This window comes from Syngnathus typhle, linkage group LG12, assembly GCF_033458585.1.
Source record: "Syngnathus typhle isolate RoL2023-S1 ecotype Sweden linkage group LG12, RoL_Styp_1.0, whole genome shotgun sequence".
Lineage (NCBI taxonomy): Eukaryota > Metazoa > Chordata > Actinopteri > Syngnathiformes > Syngnathidae > Syngnathus > Syngnathus typhle.
This window is the reverse complement of record NC_083749.1, coordinates 4,221,762-4,243,760: the sequence shown is the minus strand read 5'-3', so window position 1 is coordinate 4,243,760 and position 21,999 is coordinate 4,221,762. Positions and strand designations below refer to the sequence as shown.

The 21,999-nt window shown below is 49.7% G+C and overlaps 1 protein-coding gene across 1 annotated transcript; it reads left to right on the top strand.

Moving 5' to 3' along the window:
* The first annotated feature begins 3,218 nt into the window (after positions 1 to 3,218).
* On the top strand, positions 3,219 to 21,961 carry notch1a (notch receptor 1a). Its single transcript, XM_061292448.1, has 34 exons — positions 3,219 to 3,526; positions 4,203 to 4,284; positions 9,114 to 9,376; positions 9,476 to 9,814; positions 10,465 to 10,587; positions 10,653 to 10,886; positions 10,962 to 11,117; positions 11,191 to 11,376; positions 11,443 to 11,556; positions 11,911 to 12,024; positions 12,094 to 12,327; positions 12,400 to 12,510; positions 13,557 to 13,749; positions 13,831 to 13,976; positions 14,046 to 14,159; positions 14,491 to 14,610; positions 14,685 to 14,837; positions 15,045 to 15,273; positions 15,341 to 15,542; positions 15,609 to 15,762; positions 15,825 to 16,009; positions 16,081 to 16,213; positions 16,276 to 16,533; positions 16,602 to 16,714; positions 16,815 to 17,386; positions 17,467 to 17,907; positions 17,992 to 18,137; positions 18,222 to 18,435; positions 18,518 to 18,602; positions 18,666 to 18,828; positions 18,919 to 19,217; positions 19,297 to 19,444; positions 19,515 to 19,612; positions 19,698 to 21,961. Exons 1-34 carry the CDS (start codon positions 3,466 to 3,468, stop codon positions 20,901 to 20,903), a joined length of 7,389 nt encoding a protein of 2,462 aa, XP_061148432.1. The 5' UTR covers positions 3,219 to 3,465; the 3' UTR covers positions 20,904 to 21,961.
* Positions 21,962 to 21,999: the final 38 nt, after the last annotated feature.

The following is a 21,999-nucleotide window of genomic DNA, read 5'->3' as shown; positions in this document are numbered from 1 at the left end:
AAATGTATCTGAATCCGGATGATTTTATTTTGTGCAACTATTAAAAAAAAAAAAAACTGTATTTTTTTCCCCCAGTTGTCATTTACACGAGTATCTGCACTTTTCCCACCGCTGCCCATCAAAGTGATACCCGATCAGGTTTTGTGAGCAAGGATCCTCAGGGGTATGCCTCGGGGGTTGCGTGAAGCGTTTGCCTCGCGTGCTGTCGACCCGCCGCGCCAGAATGAGGCACATGGTGCCAACAGCTGCCTCGGTGAAACGCTAACCCCTCTAAATGCTCTGCCCGCTAAACAGAACTGGGCTCCGACGCATGCCGGCGATGGAGACGGGGTTAGGATGGGGTTAGGAGTGCGACCGGGGTGTCCCAGCTGACGCCGTGGAGAAAGGAGCCTTGACCCCTGCGGGATGGTTTATTAAAGTGCAGCGGTCGCCATTCTGGGGGGCCGACGGCGAGGGAAACCCAAAACCCTCTTTGGCAAACAGCACCGTGCACGCCACAAGTCACAGTCTGTTTGTTTACATTTGGAAAACATCGGATTACCCTGCTATATTTATAAAATGGATGGAACGGATTAATGGCATTTCAATGCGTTTAAATGGAGGGAATTGATTTGACGTGCGAATGAAGTTGCAATGCATGGTCATAAAAGTCGAAATTCGTAACTCATTTGTTCGTGTCTTTTCCTAAGCCTCAATTTGTGACTATTTTGGTGCGACTGTCAGCCAGCGTGTGAATGGCGGTAATCTCGTCTCAACCTGCCTCGACAGTCCAGTGAGAGTTGGGAGGGCGCTTGAGTGAGAAGCAAGGTCAGGGTGACAGTTGTCGGCCCATTTGGACGGAAAGTGATACGGCGGACAGCTGAGGGTTCATTCGGAACATCTTAACATTCACTTTACTCGCCCATTGGTTGTAATGAACGTGGAACTGGAGGGTGAGTGGAAATCTCAGCGTCTGTGCCAGTTAAGCCCCGCCCCTACAGACCACCAATCCTGTCTCATATGCACGCTGATTTACACTTGTCGTGTAGGGAGAACGCAAAAGAGATTGCTGAAGTTGTTGCAGCCACCCAAACCCTCTCTAATCATAGTCGCCATTCCAACCTCCTCGTGCACACTCATAAGGAAAGCCCCCCTTGGTGGACATCACCTTCCTTCAGGCCTCATATCAGGTGGTCCCTAAAATAAACAACAGCAAATATGATATGAGCTGGCCGGGTGGTAATGGTAATGGATCTTTGTGAGGGTGGGGGCTATCTGAGATTTTCCATTAAATTTAATATTCATTCCATTAATTCATTCTCAGCTGCTTTGCCAGGAGCTTGAACACATACTGCACCTTTAATATTTTTTTCATCAGTTTAAATGTGTTTAAAATATGTAAATAAAAAAAAAACATTTATAATATACTGCACCTTTTTTAAAATGTGTTTTAATTAGTTTAAAATATTTAAGCCTTCCAGTATGTAAATAAATATATATAATATACGGCCCGGTAAAAAAAAAATCTGTTTTAATCAGTTTAAATGAGTTTCAAATATTTAAGGCTTCAAATATGTAAAAAAAAAAAATACAGATTTTTATCTAAGGGTATAACCGGTTGGTTCCTTCTAATGGCTCAATAGTGAGGAGATAGTCAGGGGGACTCTCACATATTTAGCTTGTGTTTCCCCAGTTGTCCTTTCTGTGCCACTTGTCACAGGCTTGTGAATTAGAGCCCATTTCCTGCACTTTCTCACTCAGGACTTTAAAAAGTGTGTGCGTGCATGTGTGTGCGGGGACAGCACGGAGCCAGGGCTTCCTGTTCTTCATTGTCTGCCAGCCCTCATTTATGAACACATACACTGCAGCCATTTTGTTGCTTGCAAGTTTTTACAGGCGAGAGGTCTGGGAGCATGGAAGTCATGATTAAATCATTGACGCTTTGGCTTTAATTCCCCTTTAAAACTTTGCTGAGAAACTACAACCATTTTCATAATCATCAGTATATTTTTTTTATTTTATCACAGCCTTGTTGACTTGACTTTAATGCTGTTTTTTTTTTTTTCCACCGCATGCTTCAGGCAGACTTCTTCACAGCAGTGTCCGGGCATGTTTTACAATTAAAAACAAAAGTGTTTAAAATGCAAACACGCAATAGACAATGGAGCAAAGTGATAATTGGGACACCTGAGGACCTCTGTTCTCTCTTTCGGAGGCGTCTGTATGCTCCTGAGACAAAACAAACAGAGGCCCGATGGGGAGGGGGGACTGGGCGAGGCGTCAACATTGGTCTTGATAAAAGCCGAGAGCGCTTTTCCCACTCACTTATCTAGCAACAGGCTGTTTTCATACAAACATTGGCAGATTCCGGCCGAGCGCATCCGTAAACGCCAAGCGAAGTGTGAGAAACTTTTCAGCCATACAAGTCTTGTCTTGAATTTCAAAGTGTGCTGCGATGAAATTAAGCTTTGTTAGAAACGTGCATTGATGACATTATTTGCACGCTGCATAACAATAGTAAAAGTCCGCACAGTGTGCGTTATCAGTTTGCTATTTTCAGACCTTGTTGTAAGCGCTTGTGAATGTCAGACATTGAGGTCAAATGAGATCACTGGCTACTCATACTTTCTCCCGTGAACTTTAAACTCAGGATTGTAATACGATGATGATGATGATGATTAACGTCTAAGTTTGGGACTTTGTTTGGGCCACAACACACGAGCTGCTCTGGTCGTGACATTACCCGAAACATGCCCGTACACATTTGATATTGCCACCTCCCTCCACGCTTTCTATTATTGCAACACATTTTTTTTGGCGAGTCTTTCCCGCCTTTCCCACGTCTCGTCAGGCCTCACCCCAAATTGGCGCCGCTCCATTTGGCCGTTATACCGTCAAGGAGCAAAACATGAGTAGCGGTGTTGTAATGAATCATAATCTTTGCTCCCCTGAGGCTATGAAACTGTGCAGCAGTTAAATTTAATAAAATGAGGGAAAACTGTGGCGGAATTTTCCTCTTCAGCTTGTCACCATCGATTTCACATAACTCATTAGTATTCATTCATTATTTATTACAAATTCCTGGGATTTGAACACATCTGTATAGGCTGTTTTTGAAATATCGGAATAGTTTCAGATTCTCGAGTGAGACAGTGAAGCGTGCCCCCCCGCACCCCCCCCCCCTCACCCCGAGCAGCTGCGAAGGAAGGGACCGGGGGGGGGGGGGGGGGGGCAAAGTAGGAGGACCCGAGCGCACCGACTCGCCTCAACACCTCATTAAGAACTCTGCCAGCACAAAGTTAACACCAACGACCTGACTCTGCGAGGATTTACTGGAGAAAAAGAAAGAAAAAGTTTTTGGTGTGCGCCCGTGCGTTTTTTGTAATATTTTTTTTACCCCTCACACCTGGAGTACCCCCGTCATTGTGGATCTATGCTTAACCCTACGCGGGACTCAAGCACACTTTGTGAAGTAGAAGAGGAGGAATGTATCGTTTCTTTGCGAGACTAACATTTCTCCTTTCGGCCGTTATTTTCGTCTCACAAGGTAAAAACGGTTGTTTGTCGCGAGTGGAGTCTGCGTGTGCATTTTATGACCGGCAATTTTGCAGTCATCTGCAGACGCTAATGAATTTGAGTTAAATGTATATTTTAAATTCCCTTATGTCCCCTGAACAGACTAATATTTTATATTTTTAAAAATGAAAAGAACGTTGTAGATGTGTAACTACGTGGGAAAAAAAACCTCTTTCCCAATGTGTTGAATTGAGCCGGTTTTGAATAACACGCAGGATAATGGAAGTTGCGTGTGTGTTAGGGCCTGGGGGACGCTCAAGGGGACTTGGGGGGGGGGGGGGGGCACCTTTTGTCTGCATGTGTGGGAGAGTGTGTGTTGGGGTGGGGGAGTGCGGGTGTGGAGGAGGTAAACAATGCACGAGGAGAATGTTTTATGGCTCGTGCTGGACTGATTTCTTTTGTTCCCTGTTTGAGTCCAGCAGCTGCCGTGCGCTCCCCCCCCCCTCCCCTCCTCAAAGTGTGCTCACCCCACCAAGGAAAGCCACGCACCATCAGGATGCACACTTCTCATCTCCCACCTGTGTCCTTTACACCCCCCGCACTATCTTTTTAATTAAATACATCAGGATTATATATGTGCATTAATGTGAGTTGTGTATAATGCATGATTTAAAATACAAATCAAGTTTATTGTGTGCATTCAACAGGTCTTAAATGCTCACTACCCACTGAGTCCTGCCTGAATGGAGGAAGGTGTGAACCCGCCTCCAATGGGAACGGAGACTGCAAGTAAGTAAATCAAAACATATACATTGTTGTTCTGCCTTTCAATCGGAGTACTTTTGGGAATAGAAGGAAAAAAAAACAGGGCAAGCCTCATATTCCCCCATTCCCAATTCCAGCCTTTGAGCAGCCCCTGCGCCCGGCAACCAGAGGCCCGGCGACCCTCCTCTAGCTCCGGTGGATTTTGTTTAGTGTTACCACCACCATAGGGACCAACCGTTCCCTCAAAAAAAGGAAAGAAAAGGCCTCGACGGGCCCGGAGATGTGCGGAAGGGCCAGTGGGACAAAAAAATCCCCCCCCCTCCTCCATCCCCAGCGCCCGTTAATGAATGCAAGACCCCCTCGACTGCAAAGTGCGAGTGTGCGTCCAGCCCTAAATCTTGTTTTTCTGCTCTTTCACTGGGGCGACAGCTGGGGCTCGCCCGCCGCCCGTCGCCCATTGTTGTGCAGCGGGGAATAATGCTGTGTGACTAATCGGAGTGGGCCTTCCCATCATGCCGCAGACACCCCAAACCTCTGGCGCAAACCCCTCCCACCCAGCACCCTTCCACATCCAAAACCCTTGTGTCCCGCTTACTGAATGGATAAGCCCTCCCCCCCCCTCTGACCTCAAGCCTTTGCATCACTCGTGTGTGTGATCTCCATTAGAAGGCCAGATGGCTGTGAAATCTAATTGGTTTAGATGTCAACAGGGTGAGATTGATTGGACTAAAGTGCTGAAATTTGAAGGCAAACAAGTGTGTGTGTGGGTGTAAAATGTTGCCTATTTATTTGATATCTGTTGTTTTCATATTGACTGTTGATCCTTTTGATCTAACCTCCGGCTCACCCAATATTAGGTTTGGTTGATGGTTGGATGGTAAAGACGAGTCCAAATGATCCCTCGGTCCTTGTTGAGGAGTCGCTTCCTCAACTGTGGTTCCAGGGTGGGCCCCCTCATCTTCCCCCCTCGGGGCATTTGGTGGCGGCAGGCGCCTCCTCTCCTCCGTTGGGACAAAAGGGCGAGCATTGAGGATGCGATGCTACTAGCCCGAGGCCATCAATTCACAGTATCTAATCGGCGCACTCTGTCCACACGCGTGCATATGCTCGCATCCACACGGGCTCTCCTCCGCCTCTACAAAGAGGTTCCTGTGTGGCTCGGCCCCCGATTGAAAACAGACAGGATAGATGGTCGACGCGCCGTTCTTCCTCTTCCTCCTATTAATCATCCTGAGCCGAGCAGCCATCAGTCAAGCAAGCGTCGGGAGAATCCGTTCAGCACGGAAGCATATGGTGACACAGTTGTAAAGGGGAAAGATCCAAATCCTCTTTGGTGGGTTCCCACAAGGCGTGAGAACCCGGAGTGTAAATTCAGTCGTCGGCTTAGCGTGGGTCTAAACTGGTAATCAGATGTCTTTTTATCTGTTGTTTTGTTTTTATCCCAATGGGTTTACTGGGATTATAGATCTCTGTTTCGAGACAATGCCGCTGCCCCCACCATCTAGGAAATGTAAAATTTAGTCACCCAGGAACTTTCATCCGTCCATTTCTTCATTAGGCTCGTGGTTTACGAGATACTGCAAACTGAAGTTGCATAATAATAAACAAACCCAGGAAACACCTGCAACTGCTTGAAATCCAACATTTCCCCAAAATAGACCCCCGTCCGGCCGGATCGGACCTCTCCGACCTTGCACCGAGCTGTTTGCTATTGCATAGCCACGGTAAAATGTCTGGCTGGAAAAAGCCCTTCTGCGGCGGGCTGCTCCCAAGTAGCCCGCAAGCACAAAGCCATGTTCCTCAAGGAATGCCGCACTTCATTTGTCCTCCTATAGGATTACCAGCATGCTCCGGGCTCATCTCCATGCGAGCCTAAGCCCATCAGAAGTGTACAAGTGTGCAACCCCCCCCCCCACCCCCCAACCCCCATTGCCTGGATGCCCTGATGCCAACAGTCAAAGGGTGCGTGGCTGTTCCTGTTCTCTTGGTGGCCTGTTGGTGCCTTTTACGTTCTCATCATTTGACCTTTGCCCCCTTCCAAAGAAGCACTCCAAAGACATTTAACTAATTTCTTGCTATTTTGTAGGCTTAGTTTCAATCTTGCTCGGGTGTCGAAAAATCCACAAGGCACACTTCAAACCGTTCAACTCTTGCGCTGGTGGCTCAGCGAGGGCCAGAGGGCAAATGGTTCAGCGAAGGCGTGCGACGCTCCATCTGTGCTTTAATTACGGAGGAACCCGACAACGGGGCGGGCGGTGTTGGATTTCCGCTGAAAAAGACACAAATAGATGGGGGGGGGGGGGGAGATGACAGCTGGCAAGGGTGGCATAGCGTGAAGCGAGGATGAAAGATCAACAGAGATTGCAGGTCGAGTGGCAGATGTCAATCAGCTGAGTGGATGTTTGTGCACCGCGTGAGGTGAAGCGACCAGTGTCAGACGCTCGTAAATCTTTCAACTTGTCCGAGACAGGAAATAGCCAACGGTGACACTTTTGGAGAAAACATGAACTTCTCCACAGCGTTGGTATTCTCCACCCCACAATCGCTCTGCTTTTTGCGTCGTCAGTGGGGGATAAAGTCACCACGGAGAATGGCAGATGGCAGGCCTGGCCCAGTCACTCGGGAGGGTGTGCGAGGATGCATTGAGAGGGGAAAAGGCAAAAGAGGCACCCCCTCACCCCCCAACCAACACAAAAGTGCTTCGGGTCAGAGGTTAGGGGAGCATCTGCTCCGGGCCTGAGGGGGACATTGCATCGTCGGGAGAGACCTGTTGCCATGTGGGTGGGTGGATCTTATTCAGGACAAAGACCATGCGTCAAAAAGCAGTTGAGACCAAAAACAAACACTGATGATCTCATTTGGTTTTATGGCATTTATTTGTTATTTGTTCGACTGTAGCTAATACCAGTATTGGCTCCGCCCACAAAAATAGAAAAATGCCATTTATTTTATTTAATCTTGAGACAATTGGCTAAATTGGGATATATAGGTCTTTCTTTAAAATAATCTGTCATTGTTTTTTGTGGGGCAAATTTTATGTATCAAAAGTACCAGTGGTATCGGTACGTGGTATCGGTATATGCACTACTCAAGAATCAAGGAATCAAACCGCTTTTTCATACTATGCTGAGGTGGAATTTGAATCGGGGACACTTCAAAGCCTCCGTGAATGCCTTCGCAGCCTTGTGCCGATTGTAACCGTCTGGACTCCCTGTGGTGCACACGGGCCCGTTAAGAGGTCTCACCTCTCTAAAGTCAACAAGAGAAGTTTCGGCAGTACCGTGTGACACCACGGTGGGGGAGGGATGCTGTAAAAGGGTAACTAGATAGGGAGCAAAAGTTGGGAGAATATATATATAAAATAAAAAAGAGAGGAGTTAAGACCTAAATTGTGTTTGGGCTGAGAAAAAGGCAGAAGTTGCAACAGCTGACTTCACATGATGTCCCCCCGGAGGAGATGTTGGCTTGCCGCCCCCTCCAGCGGGACAAGGGGGGTGTCGGGAGAAAGAAGGAGTCTTGTCCAACAGCTGCCCTCATTAACATGCGCACCTGCTCCCTGCGGAGACGCAAACAGATGCCCCCCCCCCCCCCCCCCAAACCGACACACAGGCCCAAATTCAAACCATAGCACTTTTTTTTTTTTCCGCTGAGCAAACAGCAGCATTGCAACTTACAAGAGACAATACAAAACAGATTATTATCATTGTTGCGTAACCTGTTTTTATTTTTCGGACTTGCAACATTTTAGCAGGGGCTGCACGGTGGACCACTGGTTGGCATTGATGCCTCACTTCTTGTGCAGAGTATATATGTTCTCAACTAATTAAGAGAATGATTTAAAAATATATATTTTAAAAAATGGTTTTGAATATTTAATATTTTAAACATATACACTGTAATTTTTTTTGACCAACCCATAATGAACCCGTGACCCACTTTTCGGTCCCACTCCACCAGTTGAGAATCACTGCCCTAGACTTGCATGGTCCACAAAGCATTAAGATTATCTAGACTCCTGTAATAATTTTTGCATCTATTCAGCATTTTCCCCTTTGTTTATTTGTTGTGAATAATAAATTACAAAAAAGTCAATAACTTCCTGGTTCATTATAACAACATTGATTATTTAAGAACAGCAGGAAAATCTTAAAATTCATTCAATTGTCATTTTTTTTGTAAATTCATTATAAATAGAATTTTAAAATTAGCATTATTTTAAATATTTTTTTAAAAACTAAAAATACAAAAAAGTTTTGGTTATCTTTTAAATAAAAGGTTTATTCATCTTAAATACATGACTTATGCATAATACAATTTGAAGATGCACATTGACTTGGGATCAGCTTCAGCTCAACCGTGACCCCAAAACCAGGACAAGCGTTGCAGAAAACGAACAATCACACTCCACAAGCAATGTGACTGTAGCAGCATCTTCGCTTTTGTGTCTGAATGGCAGCAAGGAATTTTTGGTGGAGGCTTATGTCCTGAATGCACCGCTTCATGGTGGGCTTCCATGGCGCGGCATGGTCCCCTTGATCTCCGCGCTCATTGGGGATGAATGTGGACAACGTGGGGGCTGAAAGGTAGCCAGAATAGGCCAGACTCTCCTATGGGGTCCCTCGCCTCAGCACAAAGTATTTTTAAGGTTCAGAGAGAATCTAATCCGGAAGAACAACACCCCTGCCGGAGCGGGTGGGAAAATATGAGTGCACATTTTCCGACTCGCACTCACATACAGTATTACCTTGTGAAGTGCGAGTCGTGAGACATATTTGGGTTGGTTGCTTAGGTAGCAAAACTACTACTGAACACACATTTCCCTCCAATTAACCAACCCGTTTTCTTCTCACCAGGTGTCCCAGTGACTACGTAGGCAACCGATGTCAATTTCCCAACCCGTGCAGCCCGTCACCGTGCCGCAACGGCGGCGAGTGCCGCGCCGTCTCCCACGGCAACACTTTCGACTTCCGCTGCGTGTGCCGACTGGGTTTCACCGACCGTCTCTGCCTCACACCGACCAACCATGCCTGCATGAGCTCGCCCTGTCGCAACGGGGGAACGTGCGACCTCATCTCGCTCACGGCCTTCCGCTGCCGCTGCTCGCCTGGATGGTCTGGTAGGACCATTTTTTTACATTATATTTGATTTCATTTATTTTTATTTTTACGAGGGATTATTACTAGAAATGTAACTATGTGTCAAAATGTCTTTGCAGGCAAAACATGTCAACACCCCAACCCGTGCGCTTCCAACCCGTGCGCAAATGGCGGCCAGTGCTCGGCCTTCGATTCCAACTTCATCTGCACCTGCCCGCCGGCCTTCAACGGTCAAACCTGCAAGCAAGACGTCAACGAGTGCGCCCAGAGCCCGACGCCCTGCCTGAACGGCGGCGTCTGCGTCAACGAGGTGGGCTCGTACCACTGCCGCTGCCCTCAGGACTACAGCGGGCCGCACTGCGAGAACCGCTACGTGCCGTGCAGCCCGTCGCCTTGCCAGAACGGGGGCACCTGCGTCCAGAAGGGGGACAGCGTCTACGAGTGTAGCTGTCTGCCGGGTAAGAGATTGGAATAAGACTACATTTGCTTTTCTACCTAAAGCACGGAGTCAAATCTGAGCAAGATGAATGACGGCAGGAAACGGCGGTGCAGACGTTTCCTTTTGATAACCCGACATCCAAAGTTGTGTTAAAGCCTTTTAAATTTAATGTAGCTGTTTTTTTCCTAAACTAACCGTATACTTTTTAAAATAGGTTGATCAATTGTTACTAAAATAAAACATTTGACATGTGTTAACTGTGTTTCAGAATGACTCTACACAATAACTTTTATAGATGAACTTAGTTAACCTTCTCTAAACTTGCAAAATCAGCCAAGGAGTCATTTCACAATGTTCAAAAAGTCACAAATAAGACTAGAAAATATTTTTGTTTCGACTCACGTTCTTGCATGTCAAAAGGCATTGCCATTTTTCCAGCTGCATGATTTCAAACCAAGCACTTGGTTGTGTGTGTGTGTGTGTGTGTGTGTTAAAGTTGAAGCCACGCTGTGTAACTCTTGCGGGTGTCCGTGCTGGAATGTGGGGAGATAGCAAAGCCCGGGAAACGCAGGCTGAGCCGTTGCTCGCTAGTTAATCATACTGTAAAAATTGGCGCAGTTGTGACCGGATTCATTTGTTGTTCCTAATTGCATCCTCGTCTGTTATCAGGATTCACGGGTCAGAACTGCGAGCACAACATTGACGACTGCCCGGGCCACAGCTGCCAAAATGGCGGCGTATGTGTCGATGGAGTCAACACCTACAATTGTCAATGCCCGCCTCATTACACAGGTAAATTCGGCATAAAAATTCCTCACACGGGCCAGGTCCGACTCATCACAATTTCATCTCCCCAGGCCAATACTGCACCGAGAACGTGGACGAGTGCGAGCTGATGCCCAACGCGTGTCAGAACGGCGGCACCTGTCACGACACTCACGGGAGCTTCCACTGCGTTTGCGTCAACGGCTGGACGGGAGACGACTGCAGCGAGAACATCGACGACTGCGCCAGCGCTGCCTGTTACCACGGCGCCACCTGTCATGACCGTGTGGCCTCCTTCTTTTGCGAATGTCCGCATGGACGTACAGGTATGAGCAAGTGGCAAAATAATAATGAAAAAAAATATATATATATCTTAATGATGTTCTTTCTTGGGCTGGTAGGTTTGCTGTGCCACCTGGACGACGCTTGCATCAGCAATCCGTGTCAGAAAGGCTCCAACTGTGACACCAACCCAGTCAACGGAAAAGCCATTTGCACTTGCCCGCCGGGTTACACCGGCTCGGCCTGCAACTCGGACATCGACGAGTGCTCCCTCGGTACGCTCGCTTTCTCCTCCCTCCGATTTCACTTCTCAAGCAAACGGGTGATACATTTTGCACCTTTTTTCAGGCGCCAACCCTTGCGAGCACGGCGGCCGCTGTCTCAACACCAAAGGCTCGTTCCAGTGCAAGTGTCTTCAAGGGTACGAGGGCCCGCGATGCGAGATGGATGTCAACGAGTGCATGTCCAATCCGTGCCACAACGACGCCACTTGCCTGGATCAGATCGGAGGATTCCACTGCATCTGCATGCCAGGTATGAGCAGCATGGAATCAAAAAAAAAAGTCACCAATGAAATAACCGTGGTTTGATCCCGTATAGGTTACGAGGGGGTCTTCTGCCATGTCAACACGGACGAGTGCGCCAGCCAGCCTTGTCTCAATAACGGCAAATGCGTCGACAAGATCAACTCCTTCCACTGCGAGTGTCCTCAAGGTGAGAAAATACCAGAGGACATTCCTTCCACTCTTTCTGTTCAGACATTACAGACAACAAGAGTGGATCATTAACCTTCCCGTTAATGATTATGCTCAACCTCTCGACATAAAGGTAAACAAAGAGCGTCTTTGGCGGGCACGGACGTTTGTGCTCAAGCTTAGCGCCAAAACCGGAGGCAGGGATTGGTTTACGGCTCGCCAGTCTGAGCCCATTGTGTTATTTGAAAGAAACTTTCAGGCCCGCGGGAGAGGGAAGGGAGGGAGGGCCCTTGAGTGGTGTTGCTGTGGAGTGCTTCATTAGGGGGGGAATACGTTTGATCACCAAGTATTCTTTGTTGAATTCCACCCGCAGGATTTTCAGGGAATCTGTGCCAGGTTGATATTGACGAGTGCGCCAGCACCCCTTGTAAAAACGGAGCCAAGTGTACCGACGGTCCCAATAAGTACACCTGCGAATGTGCTGAAGGTACGCCGTCTCTTTTTTTTGCTTTTGTATATATTTTTTTGAAAACACGCCATTCATTTCTGCGTCCAGGTTACACAGGGCAGCATTGCGAGACGGACATCAACGAGTGCTACTCGGACCCGTGCCACTACGGCACCTGCAAGGACGGCCTGGCCTCGTTTACATGCTACTGCCGTCCCGGCTACACGGGCCGCCTGTGCGAGACCAACATCAACGAGTGTCTGAGCCAGCCCTGCAGGAACGGCGGCACTTGCCAGGATCGGGAGAACACCTATATCTGTTCCTGCCCCAAAGGCACCGCGGGTGAGCCCCTCGGCAGGTGGAGAATGTTGAGTCCATAAATGGCGCTTGGTTAATTTGTTCCCTCCGGTCCAGGTTTCAACTGCGAAATCAACCTGGACGACTGCAAGAGTCACCCCTGCGATTACGGGCGGTGCATCGACAAGCTCAATGGCTACGAGTGTGCGTGTGAGCCGGGCTACACAGGTGAGTTACAGGTGCAAGTGGGGTGGTCCCCCAAGCATAAGGAGGGGCGGACGGGACAGGTGGCTAGCGGACCCGCTCTGGCGGAACAATGGTGTCGGATTGCCTGTGTGTGATGGGCTTTGAAAGAAGCACTCTCCCCAATCCAGTCCACGAAAAAAAAAAAAACACACGCTTGAATAGAGTTGGTAAGACGAGCCTTTAAAAGGAAAAAGGAGTTTAATAAAATTTGTGTGATTGCAAGTCCTCGTCCTGGCCCGACAGAACCGGTTCTGACTGGTAGTGCCTGTGTGATTATGCTAAAAGAGGGCAAGCCCGGACCAAGTGTGTGTGTGTGTGCAGGCTGCTGTGTGCCCCCCCACCCGCCTTCGTCCGATCTGTCTTTTTGTGCCGGCGTGGGGAGTGCGGAGGGCACGGCGGGACGCAAGGGGACAGAGGACTATTGTAACTGATGATGAGGCGGTTGGGCCCCTCCCCTCCTGATTGATGAAGAGTGAGGGAGGAGGGAGTCGGTTAGGGGATCGTGAGGAGGAGGAGGGGGGGGGGGGGGGGGTTAATTGTTACTTGGCCGTGTGTGAAATGGGTCTGGCCTTCTGTTCCTGTAAACAAGTCTTGTGAGGTTAGGTGTCCCTGGATTGGGGGGTGGTGTGTGTGTGTGTGTATGAATAGGGAGAGTAGTCCCCCCCCCCCCACCTCCTTCCTGGCAGCACCTCCCCCTCCCAGGGCCCAAATGCTCCTTCTGCCTATTCAACAGGCTGCCATTCAATCGATGGCGGCAAGGCAGACCCCCCCGCCATCCTCCCCCCCTCCCCCTGGGGCCACCAGGCTCGCTTCTCCTGCTCTTTTCAATTGAACGCTCAGGGAGTTTTTAGTGTTCACTCTCTATTGTCCAAAAAGCCGCACTGTTCACCTCAATTGGGGGGGGGGGCTCAAAGAATACCACAGCGCAGAGCAAAGTGTCCAGCTGTGCTTTGATAATGTGCAGAAATTCATGTACAGGCATGTCCAAAAAGATGTTGGCGCCTGAAAATATCGCCGCATCCTTTCAGGAACAATGTGCAACATCAACATCGACGACTGCGCCATCAATCCGTGCCACAACGGCGGCACGTGCGTGGACGGCATCAACGGCTTCACCTGCCTCTGCCCCGAGGGCTACAACGACGCCACCTGCTTGTCTCAAGTGGACGAATGCGGCAGCAACCCCTGCATCCACGGCCGATGCCACGACCTCATCAACAGGTGAGCGGAAAAGCATCATCGGACGATTTAATCGCCGAACCCGTGACCGTGACACTTTTTTTTCTTTTCCCCTCAACAAAGCTACAAATGCACCTGCGATTCTGGCTGGAGCGGCCCCAATTGCGACATCAACAACAACGAGTGCGAATCGAACCCGTGCATGAACGGAGGCACCTGTAAAGACATGACCAGCGGCTACCACTGCACATGCAGAGCGGGCTTCACAGGTCAGCCACCGCCATTCTCACCCGTGCTTCTTTCTTTCCCGCCATCTAACCAAATCTAATCCCGCACAGGGCCCAATTGTCAAACTAACATCAATGAGTGTGCATCCAACCCCTGCCTCAACCAGGGCACCTGCATGGATGACGTGGCAGGATACAAGTGCAACTGTCAGCTGCCCTACACCGGTACGACACGCTTGCTATCAGGGATGCTTGTTTTTATCTTCACCATGTGGAAAGATCTGCCTGTCTGTGTTGGAGGGATAACATAGAATGTGTGTTTTCCTTGGAGGGAGGGGGGGGGTGATGTAGTGTGCCACAAATGGGAGACTTGCTCCACGCCCCCCCACCCCATTCCCATTTCCGCCACGTCCTGTTTCCTGTCTGTGATCGCACAATAACAGGAAACAGGAAAGCCCTTCCTATTTGGTTAAGTCGTCATGGAAATGGATAAGGAAAGAGGGATGGAAAAGCGGGGCCCGTGCACTTAGTTCAATCTTTATGTTTTTGTTCCCAGGTGAAAACTGCGAGACTTTGCTGGCTCCCTGCAACTCGAGACCGTGCAAAAATGGCGGCCTATGTAAAGAGTCTGAAGACTACCAGAGCTTCTCATGCAGCTGTCCCAGCGGGTGGCAAGGTGTCTATTTCTGTCTTTATCCGGACGTGCATCTTCCGGCTCACGCAATTAACGACACCCTCCTTTAAATCAAGGTCAAACTTGCGAGATTGATATCAACGAATGCGTGAAAAGCCCGTGCCGCAATGGAGCGCTTTGTCACAACACGATGGGAAGCTACCAGTGCAAGTGCTTGCCCGGCTACACGGGTCAGAAGTGCGAGACTGACGTCGATGACTGCAAGCCAAGTAAGGACTGTTTGGAATTTGCCATATTTATATATTTATTTATTTATATATTTTGAATTCTTTTTTAATTTTATATTTTTTATTATTTGTTTTACAATGTATTGCTCATATAGTATATTTATTTGTATTATTTTTTTATTTTTTTTATTTTCTAGTATATTTTATACATCGTGTGTCGCTCGGGCTCTAATTGAACTCTCGTTTCAGATCCGTGCAGCAACGGCGCTTTTTGCCGCGACGGCATCAACACGTTCACGTGTACGTGCCCGCCGGGCTTCCGCGGCGGCAGATGCGAGCAAGACATCAACGAGTGCGAAAGCAACCCGTGCCGCAACGGCGCCAACTGCACCGACTGCGTCAACAGCTACACGTGCACCTGCCCGCCCGGCTTCAGCGGCATCAACTGTGAGATCAACACCAACGATTGCACCGACAGGTAGCTCCGCCCCCTCGTCGCCAAATTCCTAGTTCAGATCTGTTTCAACTCTATTGTCTTTCCTCAGCTCCTGCTTCAACGGCGGGACGTGCGCAGATGGCATCAACGCCTTCACCTGCCTGTGCCTGCCCGGATTTACCGGCAGCTATTGTCAATATGACATCAACGAGTGTGACTCAAGGCCGTGTCTCAACGGTGGCACCTGCCTGGACAGTTTTGGAACGTACAAGTGCACCTGCCCGCCGGGTTACACGGGGGTCAACTGCCAGGTAGGTTTCGATATCAATTGTTGTGTAGTTTGACGTTAACGTGTCGTCTTTGTTTTTTTTTTTTAGAATCTCATACGCTGGTGCGATTCGTCCCCCTGCAAAAACGGGGGCCAGTGCTGGCAAAAGGGGGCTTCCTACACCTGCCAGTGTCAATCCGGCTGGACCGGCCTCTACTGTGACATCCCCAGCGTGTCCTGTGAAGTCGCAGCCAAACAGCAAGGTAGTTATTGCCTCGAGGTCATGAAGAGTACAAATTTGTTCACCGCCATTGTGTGCTTTCAGGTGTGGAAGTGGCTCACCTGTGCCGGAATTCCGGTCAGTGCTTGGACGCCGGAAGCACGCATTACTGCCGCTGCCAGGCAGGCTACACGGGAAGCTACTGCCAGGAACAAGTGGACGAGTGCTCCCCTAACCCGTGCCACAACGGAGCCGCGTGCACTGATTACCTTGGAGGCTACAGTTGCGAAGTAGGAGATTGATTTTAAACCCATGCATAAAGTTCAACCGCACAAAAACTCACGTCGGTCTCTTTCGCCAGTGTCTCCCCGGTTACCATGGCGTCAACTGCTCCAAGGAGATCAATGAGTGCCAGTCTCAGCCTTGTCAGAATGGAGGCACTTGCATCGATCTCATCAACACATACAAGTGCTCTTGTCCCAGAGGAACCCAAGGTACATGATTGCGCTCGAGATTTGCAAATCCAGCCTCACCTCAACTCTTCCATCTCCCACAGGTGTCCACTGCGAGATTAATCTGGACGACTGCAACCCGTTCAGCGACCCGCTGACCCACGAGCCCAAATGCTTCAACAACGGCAAATGCGTGGATCGCATCGGGGGCTACCAGTGCGTGTGCCCGGCGGGCTACGTGGGCGAGCGCTGCGAAGGCGACGTCAACGAGTGCTTGTCGGATCCTTGCGACCCCCGAGGCTCGTACAACTGCATCCAGCTCACCAACAGTTATCGTTGCGAATGCCGCACGGGATATACAGGTAACCATTTTGCGGAGACGTGCGCCTCATCAATCGGTAACGTAATCCATGTCTTTTATTTTTACCAGGCCAGCGTTGCGACAAAGTTTTTGACGGCTGCAAAGGAAGACCTTGCAGAAATGGAGGCACGTGTGCGGTCGCCAGTAACACTCCTCATGGCTTCATCTGCAAGTGCCCACCGGTGAGTGAAGCTCCATCCTACTCTCAGTATTGATCATTTCAGTTCTCGTCTTACTCATTAATATTTGAATGATGACCATTCTGTACCTCTGTCCTATTAGGGCTTCACCGGCTCCTCCTGCGAGTACGATTCTCGCTCCTGCGGGAATCTCAACTGCAAGAACGGAGGCACGTGCGTATCGGGCCACCTGGGCCCGCGCTGCCTGTGCCCTCCGGCCTTCACCGGACCCGAGTGCCTGACCCCGACCGACAGCCTCTGCATCTCCAACCCGTGCTACAACGCCGGCACTTGCCAAATCACGCCCGAGGCGCCGTACTTCCAATGCAGCTGTCCCAGCAATTTCAACGGCCTGCTGTGCCACATCCTGGACTATTCCTTCGTGGGTGGCTTCGGTCGTGATATTACACCTCCGCCGGAAGTGGAGGTGAGCTGCGAGAACCCCCAGTGCGACGAGTGGGCCGGCAACCACATCTGCGACTCGCTGTGCAACAACCACGCGTGCGGCTGGGACGGAGGAGACTGCTCCCTGAATTTCGACGATCCCTGGCAAAACTGCTCGGCGGCTCTGCAGTGCTGGCGCTACTTCAACGACGGCAAGTGCGACGGCCAGTGTAACAGCCCCGGATGCCTTTACGATGGCTTTGACTGTCAGGGCCAGGAAGGGCAATGCAAGTAAGTGTGAAAATGCGGAAATACAAAGTCCACAAATTGTCAAAAATGATCCAGTTGATGAATACCTTTTGATCCCGCAGCCCACTTTACGACCAGTACTGCAAAGACCACTACGCCGACGGCCACTGCGATCAAGGCTGCAATAACGCCGAGTGTGAATGGGATGGCCTGGATTGCGCAAACAACATGCCAGAAAAGCTAGCGGACGGCCATTTGGTCCTGGTGGTCCACATCCCACCGGAGCAGCTTAAAAATCACTCTTCGGCCTTCCTCAGAGACCTCAGCGGGGTTCTTCACACCAACGTGGTGTTCCGCCGTGACGGCAAAGGGGAGCCCATGATCTTCCCTTATTACGGCAACGAGCAGGACCTGGTGAAGCACAACGTGCTGAAGCGCTCGACGGACGGCTGGCCCGAGTGGGCGGCCATGCCGGCCAATGTTTTGGGTCAAATGAAAGACACCGTGTCTGCCATGGTCAGCCCACGCAAACGCAGAGAGCTGGATTCTCTGCAAGTCAAAGGGTACATGCCATTAATTAAACATCATTTTCAAACCAGAACTGACGCCAGAGTATCCATTGACAATTCTCTGCTTTCAACATGTAGGTCAATAGTCTACCTGGAGATTGACAACCGCCAGTGTTACCAGCAATCCAGCGAATGCTTCCAAAGCGCCACGGACGTCGCAGCGTTCCTCGGAGCGCTGGCGTCCAGCGGGAATCTCCACGTTCCCTACATTGAAGCTGTCACCAGTACGGATCTTCATCTTTCCTGCGCATATTGACATCACTTGTTATACTTGAGTGACCGTGACTCTTTTTTTTTTTTTTTTCCAGGTGTGAGACCGACTCCTTCGAGTTCAGAGCTCTATCCCATGTACGTGGTCTTCCTGGGATTAGCAGCGTTGGGTTTCGTCAGCCTCGGCGTTTTGGTGTCACGCAAGCGACGGCGAGAACACGGCCAGCTTTGGTTCCCGGAAGGATTCAGAGCGTCAGAGCCCAGCAAAAAGAAACGCAGAGAACCGGTTGGGGAAGATTCTGTCGGACTGAGGTGAGAATGCATCCTGGGATATGAAGGCGGTGGCGGGTCCGAGTCATCGAACCTAATTCGATCTCCTCTTTCCTTTCAACAGGCCTATGAAAATATGTGACATCAACCTCATGGACGACAATCAAAACGAATGGGGCGACGAGGATCCCGACTGCAGGCGTTTCAAGGTGAGCCAAAAATTCGAATCATCAATAAAACAGCACTTTTCGATCATCGCTTGAATGTTGCAGTTTGAGGAGCAGTCCATGCTGGATCTGAGGGACCGAACTGACCAGAGGAAATGGACCCAGCAGCATTTGGATGCGGCCGACCTGCGTATCGCGTCCGTCGCCCCGACGCCTCCCCAGGGGGAGATAGAGAATGACTGCATGGACGTCAACGTCAGAGGACCAGGTTCTTTCTGCTTTTCCACTCCTTTCATCCGAGCTAGAAGATGAGCCTTCAACCAGATTCATCCCTTCATCTCCTACTTGTCTTTTCCAGACGGCTTCACCCCACTGATGATCGCCTCGTGCAGCGGCGGAGGACTGGAGACCGCTAACAGCGAAGAGGAAGAGGATCCTTCCGCAGAGATCATTACAGACTTCATTTACCAAGGCGCAAACCTCCACAACCAGACGGACCGCACGGGCGAGACGGCCCTCCATTTGGCCGCCCGCTACGCCCGCTCCGACGCCGCCAAGCGCCTGCTGGAGTCCAGCGCCGACGCCAACGTCCAGGACAACATGGGACGCACTCCTCTTCATGCTGCTGTAGCTGCTGACGCACAGGGCGTGTTCCAGGTAAATGGTGCCTAGATATGATATTGGAATTGTCTGTCTGTCCTAACAGTTAACCAAACAAACTGATTATTTTTTTCAGATTTTAATCCGAAACCGTGCGACGGATCTTGATGCGCACATGCACGACGGGACAACGCCGCTGATCCTGGCTGCCAGGTTGGCAGTTGAGGGCATGGTGGAAGAGCTCATCAACTGCCACGCCGACGCCAACGGCACCGACGATTCTGGTAGATAACGCTTTCTGCACTTCCGTACTTCAAGTATTATGGTAACTCACCATTTTTTTTTCCTTTGCAGGTAAATCTGCGCTTCACTGGGCCGCGGCTGTAAACAACGTGCAGGCTGCAGTCATGCTGCTGAAAAACGGTGCCAACAAAGACATGCAAGACAACAAGGTTTGTGGAGTAAAAGGATTTGACAAGTGCAGGAGTTCACATATTGGCAAAATACGATTTGATGGTTATGTTTTATTTTTTTTAGGAAGAGACGCCACTCTTCCTCGCCGCACGTGAGGGAAGCTACGAGACAGCCAAGATTCTTCTGGAGCACTTTGCTAACCGCGAGATCACCGACCATCTGGACCAGCTGCCGAGGGATATCGCCCAGGAGCGCATGCACCACGACATCGTGCGCCTGCTGGACGAGTACAACGTGGTTCGCAGCCCGGGCCTTCACGCCGCCCCTCTTAGCACCTCCTCCAGTCTTTCGCCGCCGCTCTGCTCGCCCAATGACTACCTTAGCAACCTGAAACCCAACTTGTCGGTCAAGAAGGTGCGCAAAGGAGGCAAAGACGGCAGCAAAGACAACAGGGTGAAGAAGAAGAAGTCACTGGACGGAAAGGGCAATTTGCTGGACACGTCGGCCGTGCTATCCCCGGTGGACTCCCTGGAGTCCCCCCACGGCTACCTGTCCGACGCCGCCTCTCCTCCCATGACGTCACCATTCCAGCAGTCGCCCCCGATATCCCTCAATCATCTTCAAGGGAAGGGCGACTCGCATATGGGTCAGATGAGTATGCCTTTTGATCCTAACCCACCTCGACTTTCCCACATGCCGGTGTCCAGCCCTAATAGTCAGGGGAGCACGTCTATAGGGGGCGGCAGGGTCGGCCAGTGCGACTGGATGTCCAGGATGCACCCGGGCAGCTTCCACCAGGTCTCGCCCATGTCCCACAACATGATGGGAGGCCTCAGCGGCGTCAGCACGGCCACTTTGTCACAGATCATGGGCTACCAGAACCTACAGACCACCCACCTGGGCTCGGCCGCTCACATGATGCAGCAGGCCCACTCGCGCCAGCTGCAACACCAGAACTCCAACTCGGCCACGGCCGGGCAGTCCATGACGCAGAGCTTCCCCGCCATGGAGCTGAACGGCGGCAGCGAGATGCAGCAAAACAACGGGCGCTCCATGGCCATCCACAGCGTGATGCCGCAGGAGACGCAAATCCTCGGGGCCCAGTTCCTCACCCCTCCTTCCCAGCACAGCTATTCGGGGCCCATGGACAACACACCCAACCACCAGCTGCAGGTGCCCGACCACCCGTTTCTGACGCCCTCGCCCGGCTCGCCCGACCAGTGGTCCAGTTCGTCCCCACATTCCATGTCCGACTGGTCGGAGGGCATCTCAAGTCCCCCGACCAGCATCCACTCGCAGATGAATCTGATCCCAGAGCAGTTCAAGTAGGCTCTTATGCAATGTCCAAGCAGGAGACCCGACACTGAAGATCCCAACATGGTCCTTAGTTTTATACTACTAACAATTGTTTTTGTACCTTTTTATTTATTGATGTGCTGGTTTGACCTGAGAATATAAAGAAGATGCTTTTATATTTATGTTTTTCTAATTGTATTTTTTGTTCTGTATGGATGGGAAGAATAGACAAATTTAAAAAAGGAGTGTCAGAAAAAGAGACTCCCTGTTGTGTACACTGGCTATTTATTTCTCTTTGGTTGCTACATTCACTGGATTGTTTCCTTTTGCTTATCCCCTTTTACGAGGTGTAATTGGGATTATGTTGCATTATGTATATAGGACTTTGTTTTCTTTAAATATTTTCAGTATTAACTTTTTTTTTCAAGTGACACACATGCCACATTGCATTTTGCCAAGTCTTATCACTGAGTATCTGTTAGATGATCAAATATATATCAAGGGACGCCTGCCAGAATGTGGTCTTACTGCCTGCTTACTGAGATCTTGTTAGCTACTTTTGAAGATTGAGAGATGCGATCCAAAAAAGGAGAAGTGCATCCAAATCAATCTGAGCCGTTGATTGACCGTTGATTGAGAATGTGGTATTTTTGCGACTAGAAAGAACGTATTGATCGCAAACCAATGTTTATGGTTACCATGTTTAACCTGTCATGTGTTAACTTGCGGCCCCTGTTTCTTGAAAATGTTACAGTTCGAGTTAGTGCCAGTGTGGCATTTAGTGCAAATGTGCATTTGTGGGATTTCTTGCATAATGTATGCAAGGTGGAAAAGAAATGTGTGTAAGAAATACAGTTAGGGACCTTAACGACAGCTTCCCTGCACTTTGTTGAGATGTGTAGGGTAGGCTGTTGAAACGTCATGTTTTATAAACTAACTCAGAGGTTAAATCTTTTTTGTAAATGAAGGTGTAATTTAAAAAAGGTATCAACCTTGATGCAAAGTTGTAGTTTGCAAATTACTTCCTGATAAATAAAATGTGTAAAAATTGACTTGATTCAATAAAAGCTGTTGCGTAAAAAAAATAAAAATTGATTCTTGTGTTTTTTTTAAATTATGAAAGCAGTAT

Coding starts and splice junctions, on each gene's coding strand:
- notch1a (XM_061292448.1), top strand. CDS start 3,466: ATGTATCGTTTCTTTGCGAGACTAACATTTCTCCTTTCGGCCGTTATT. Junction 11,557..11,910: donor CCACTGCGAGTGTCCTCAAG/GTGAGAAAATAC, acceptor TTCCACCCGCAG/GATTTTCAGGGAATCTGTGC. Junction 16,534..16,601: donor ATGCCGCACGGGATATACAG/GTAACCATTTTG, acceptor TATTTTTACCAG/GCCAGCGTTGCGACAAAGTT.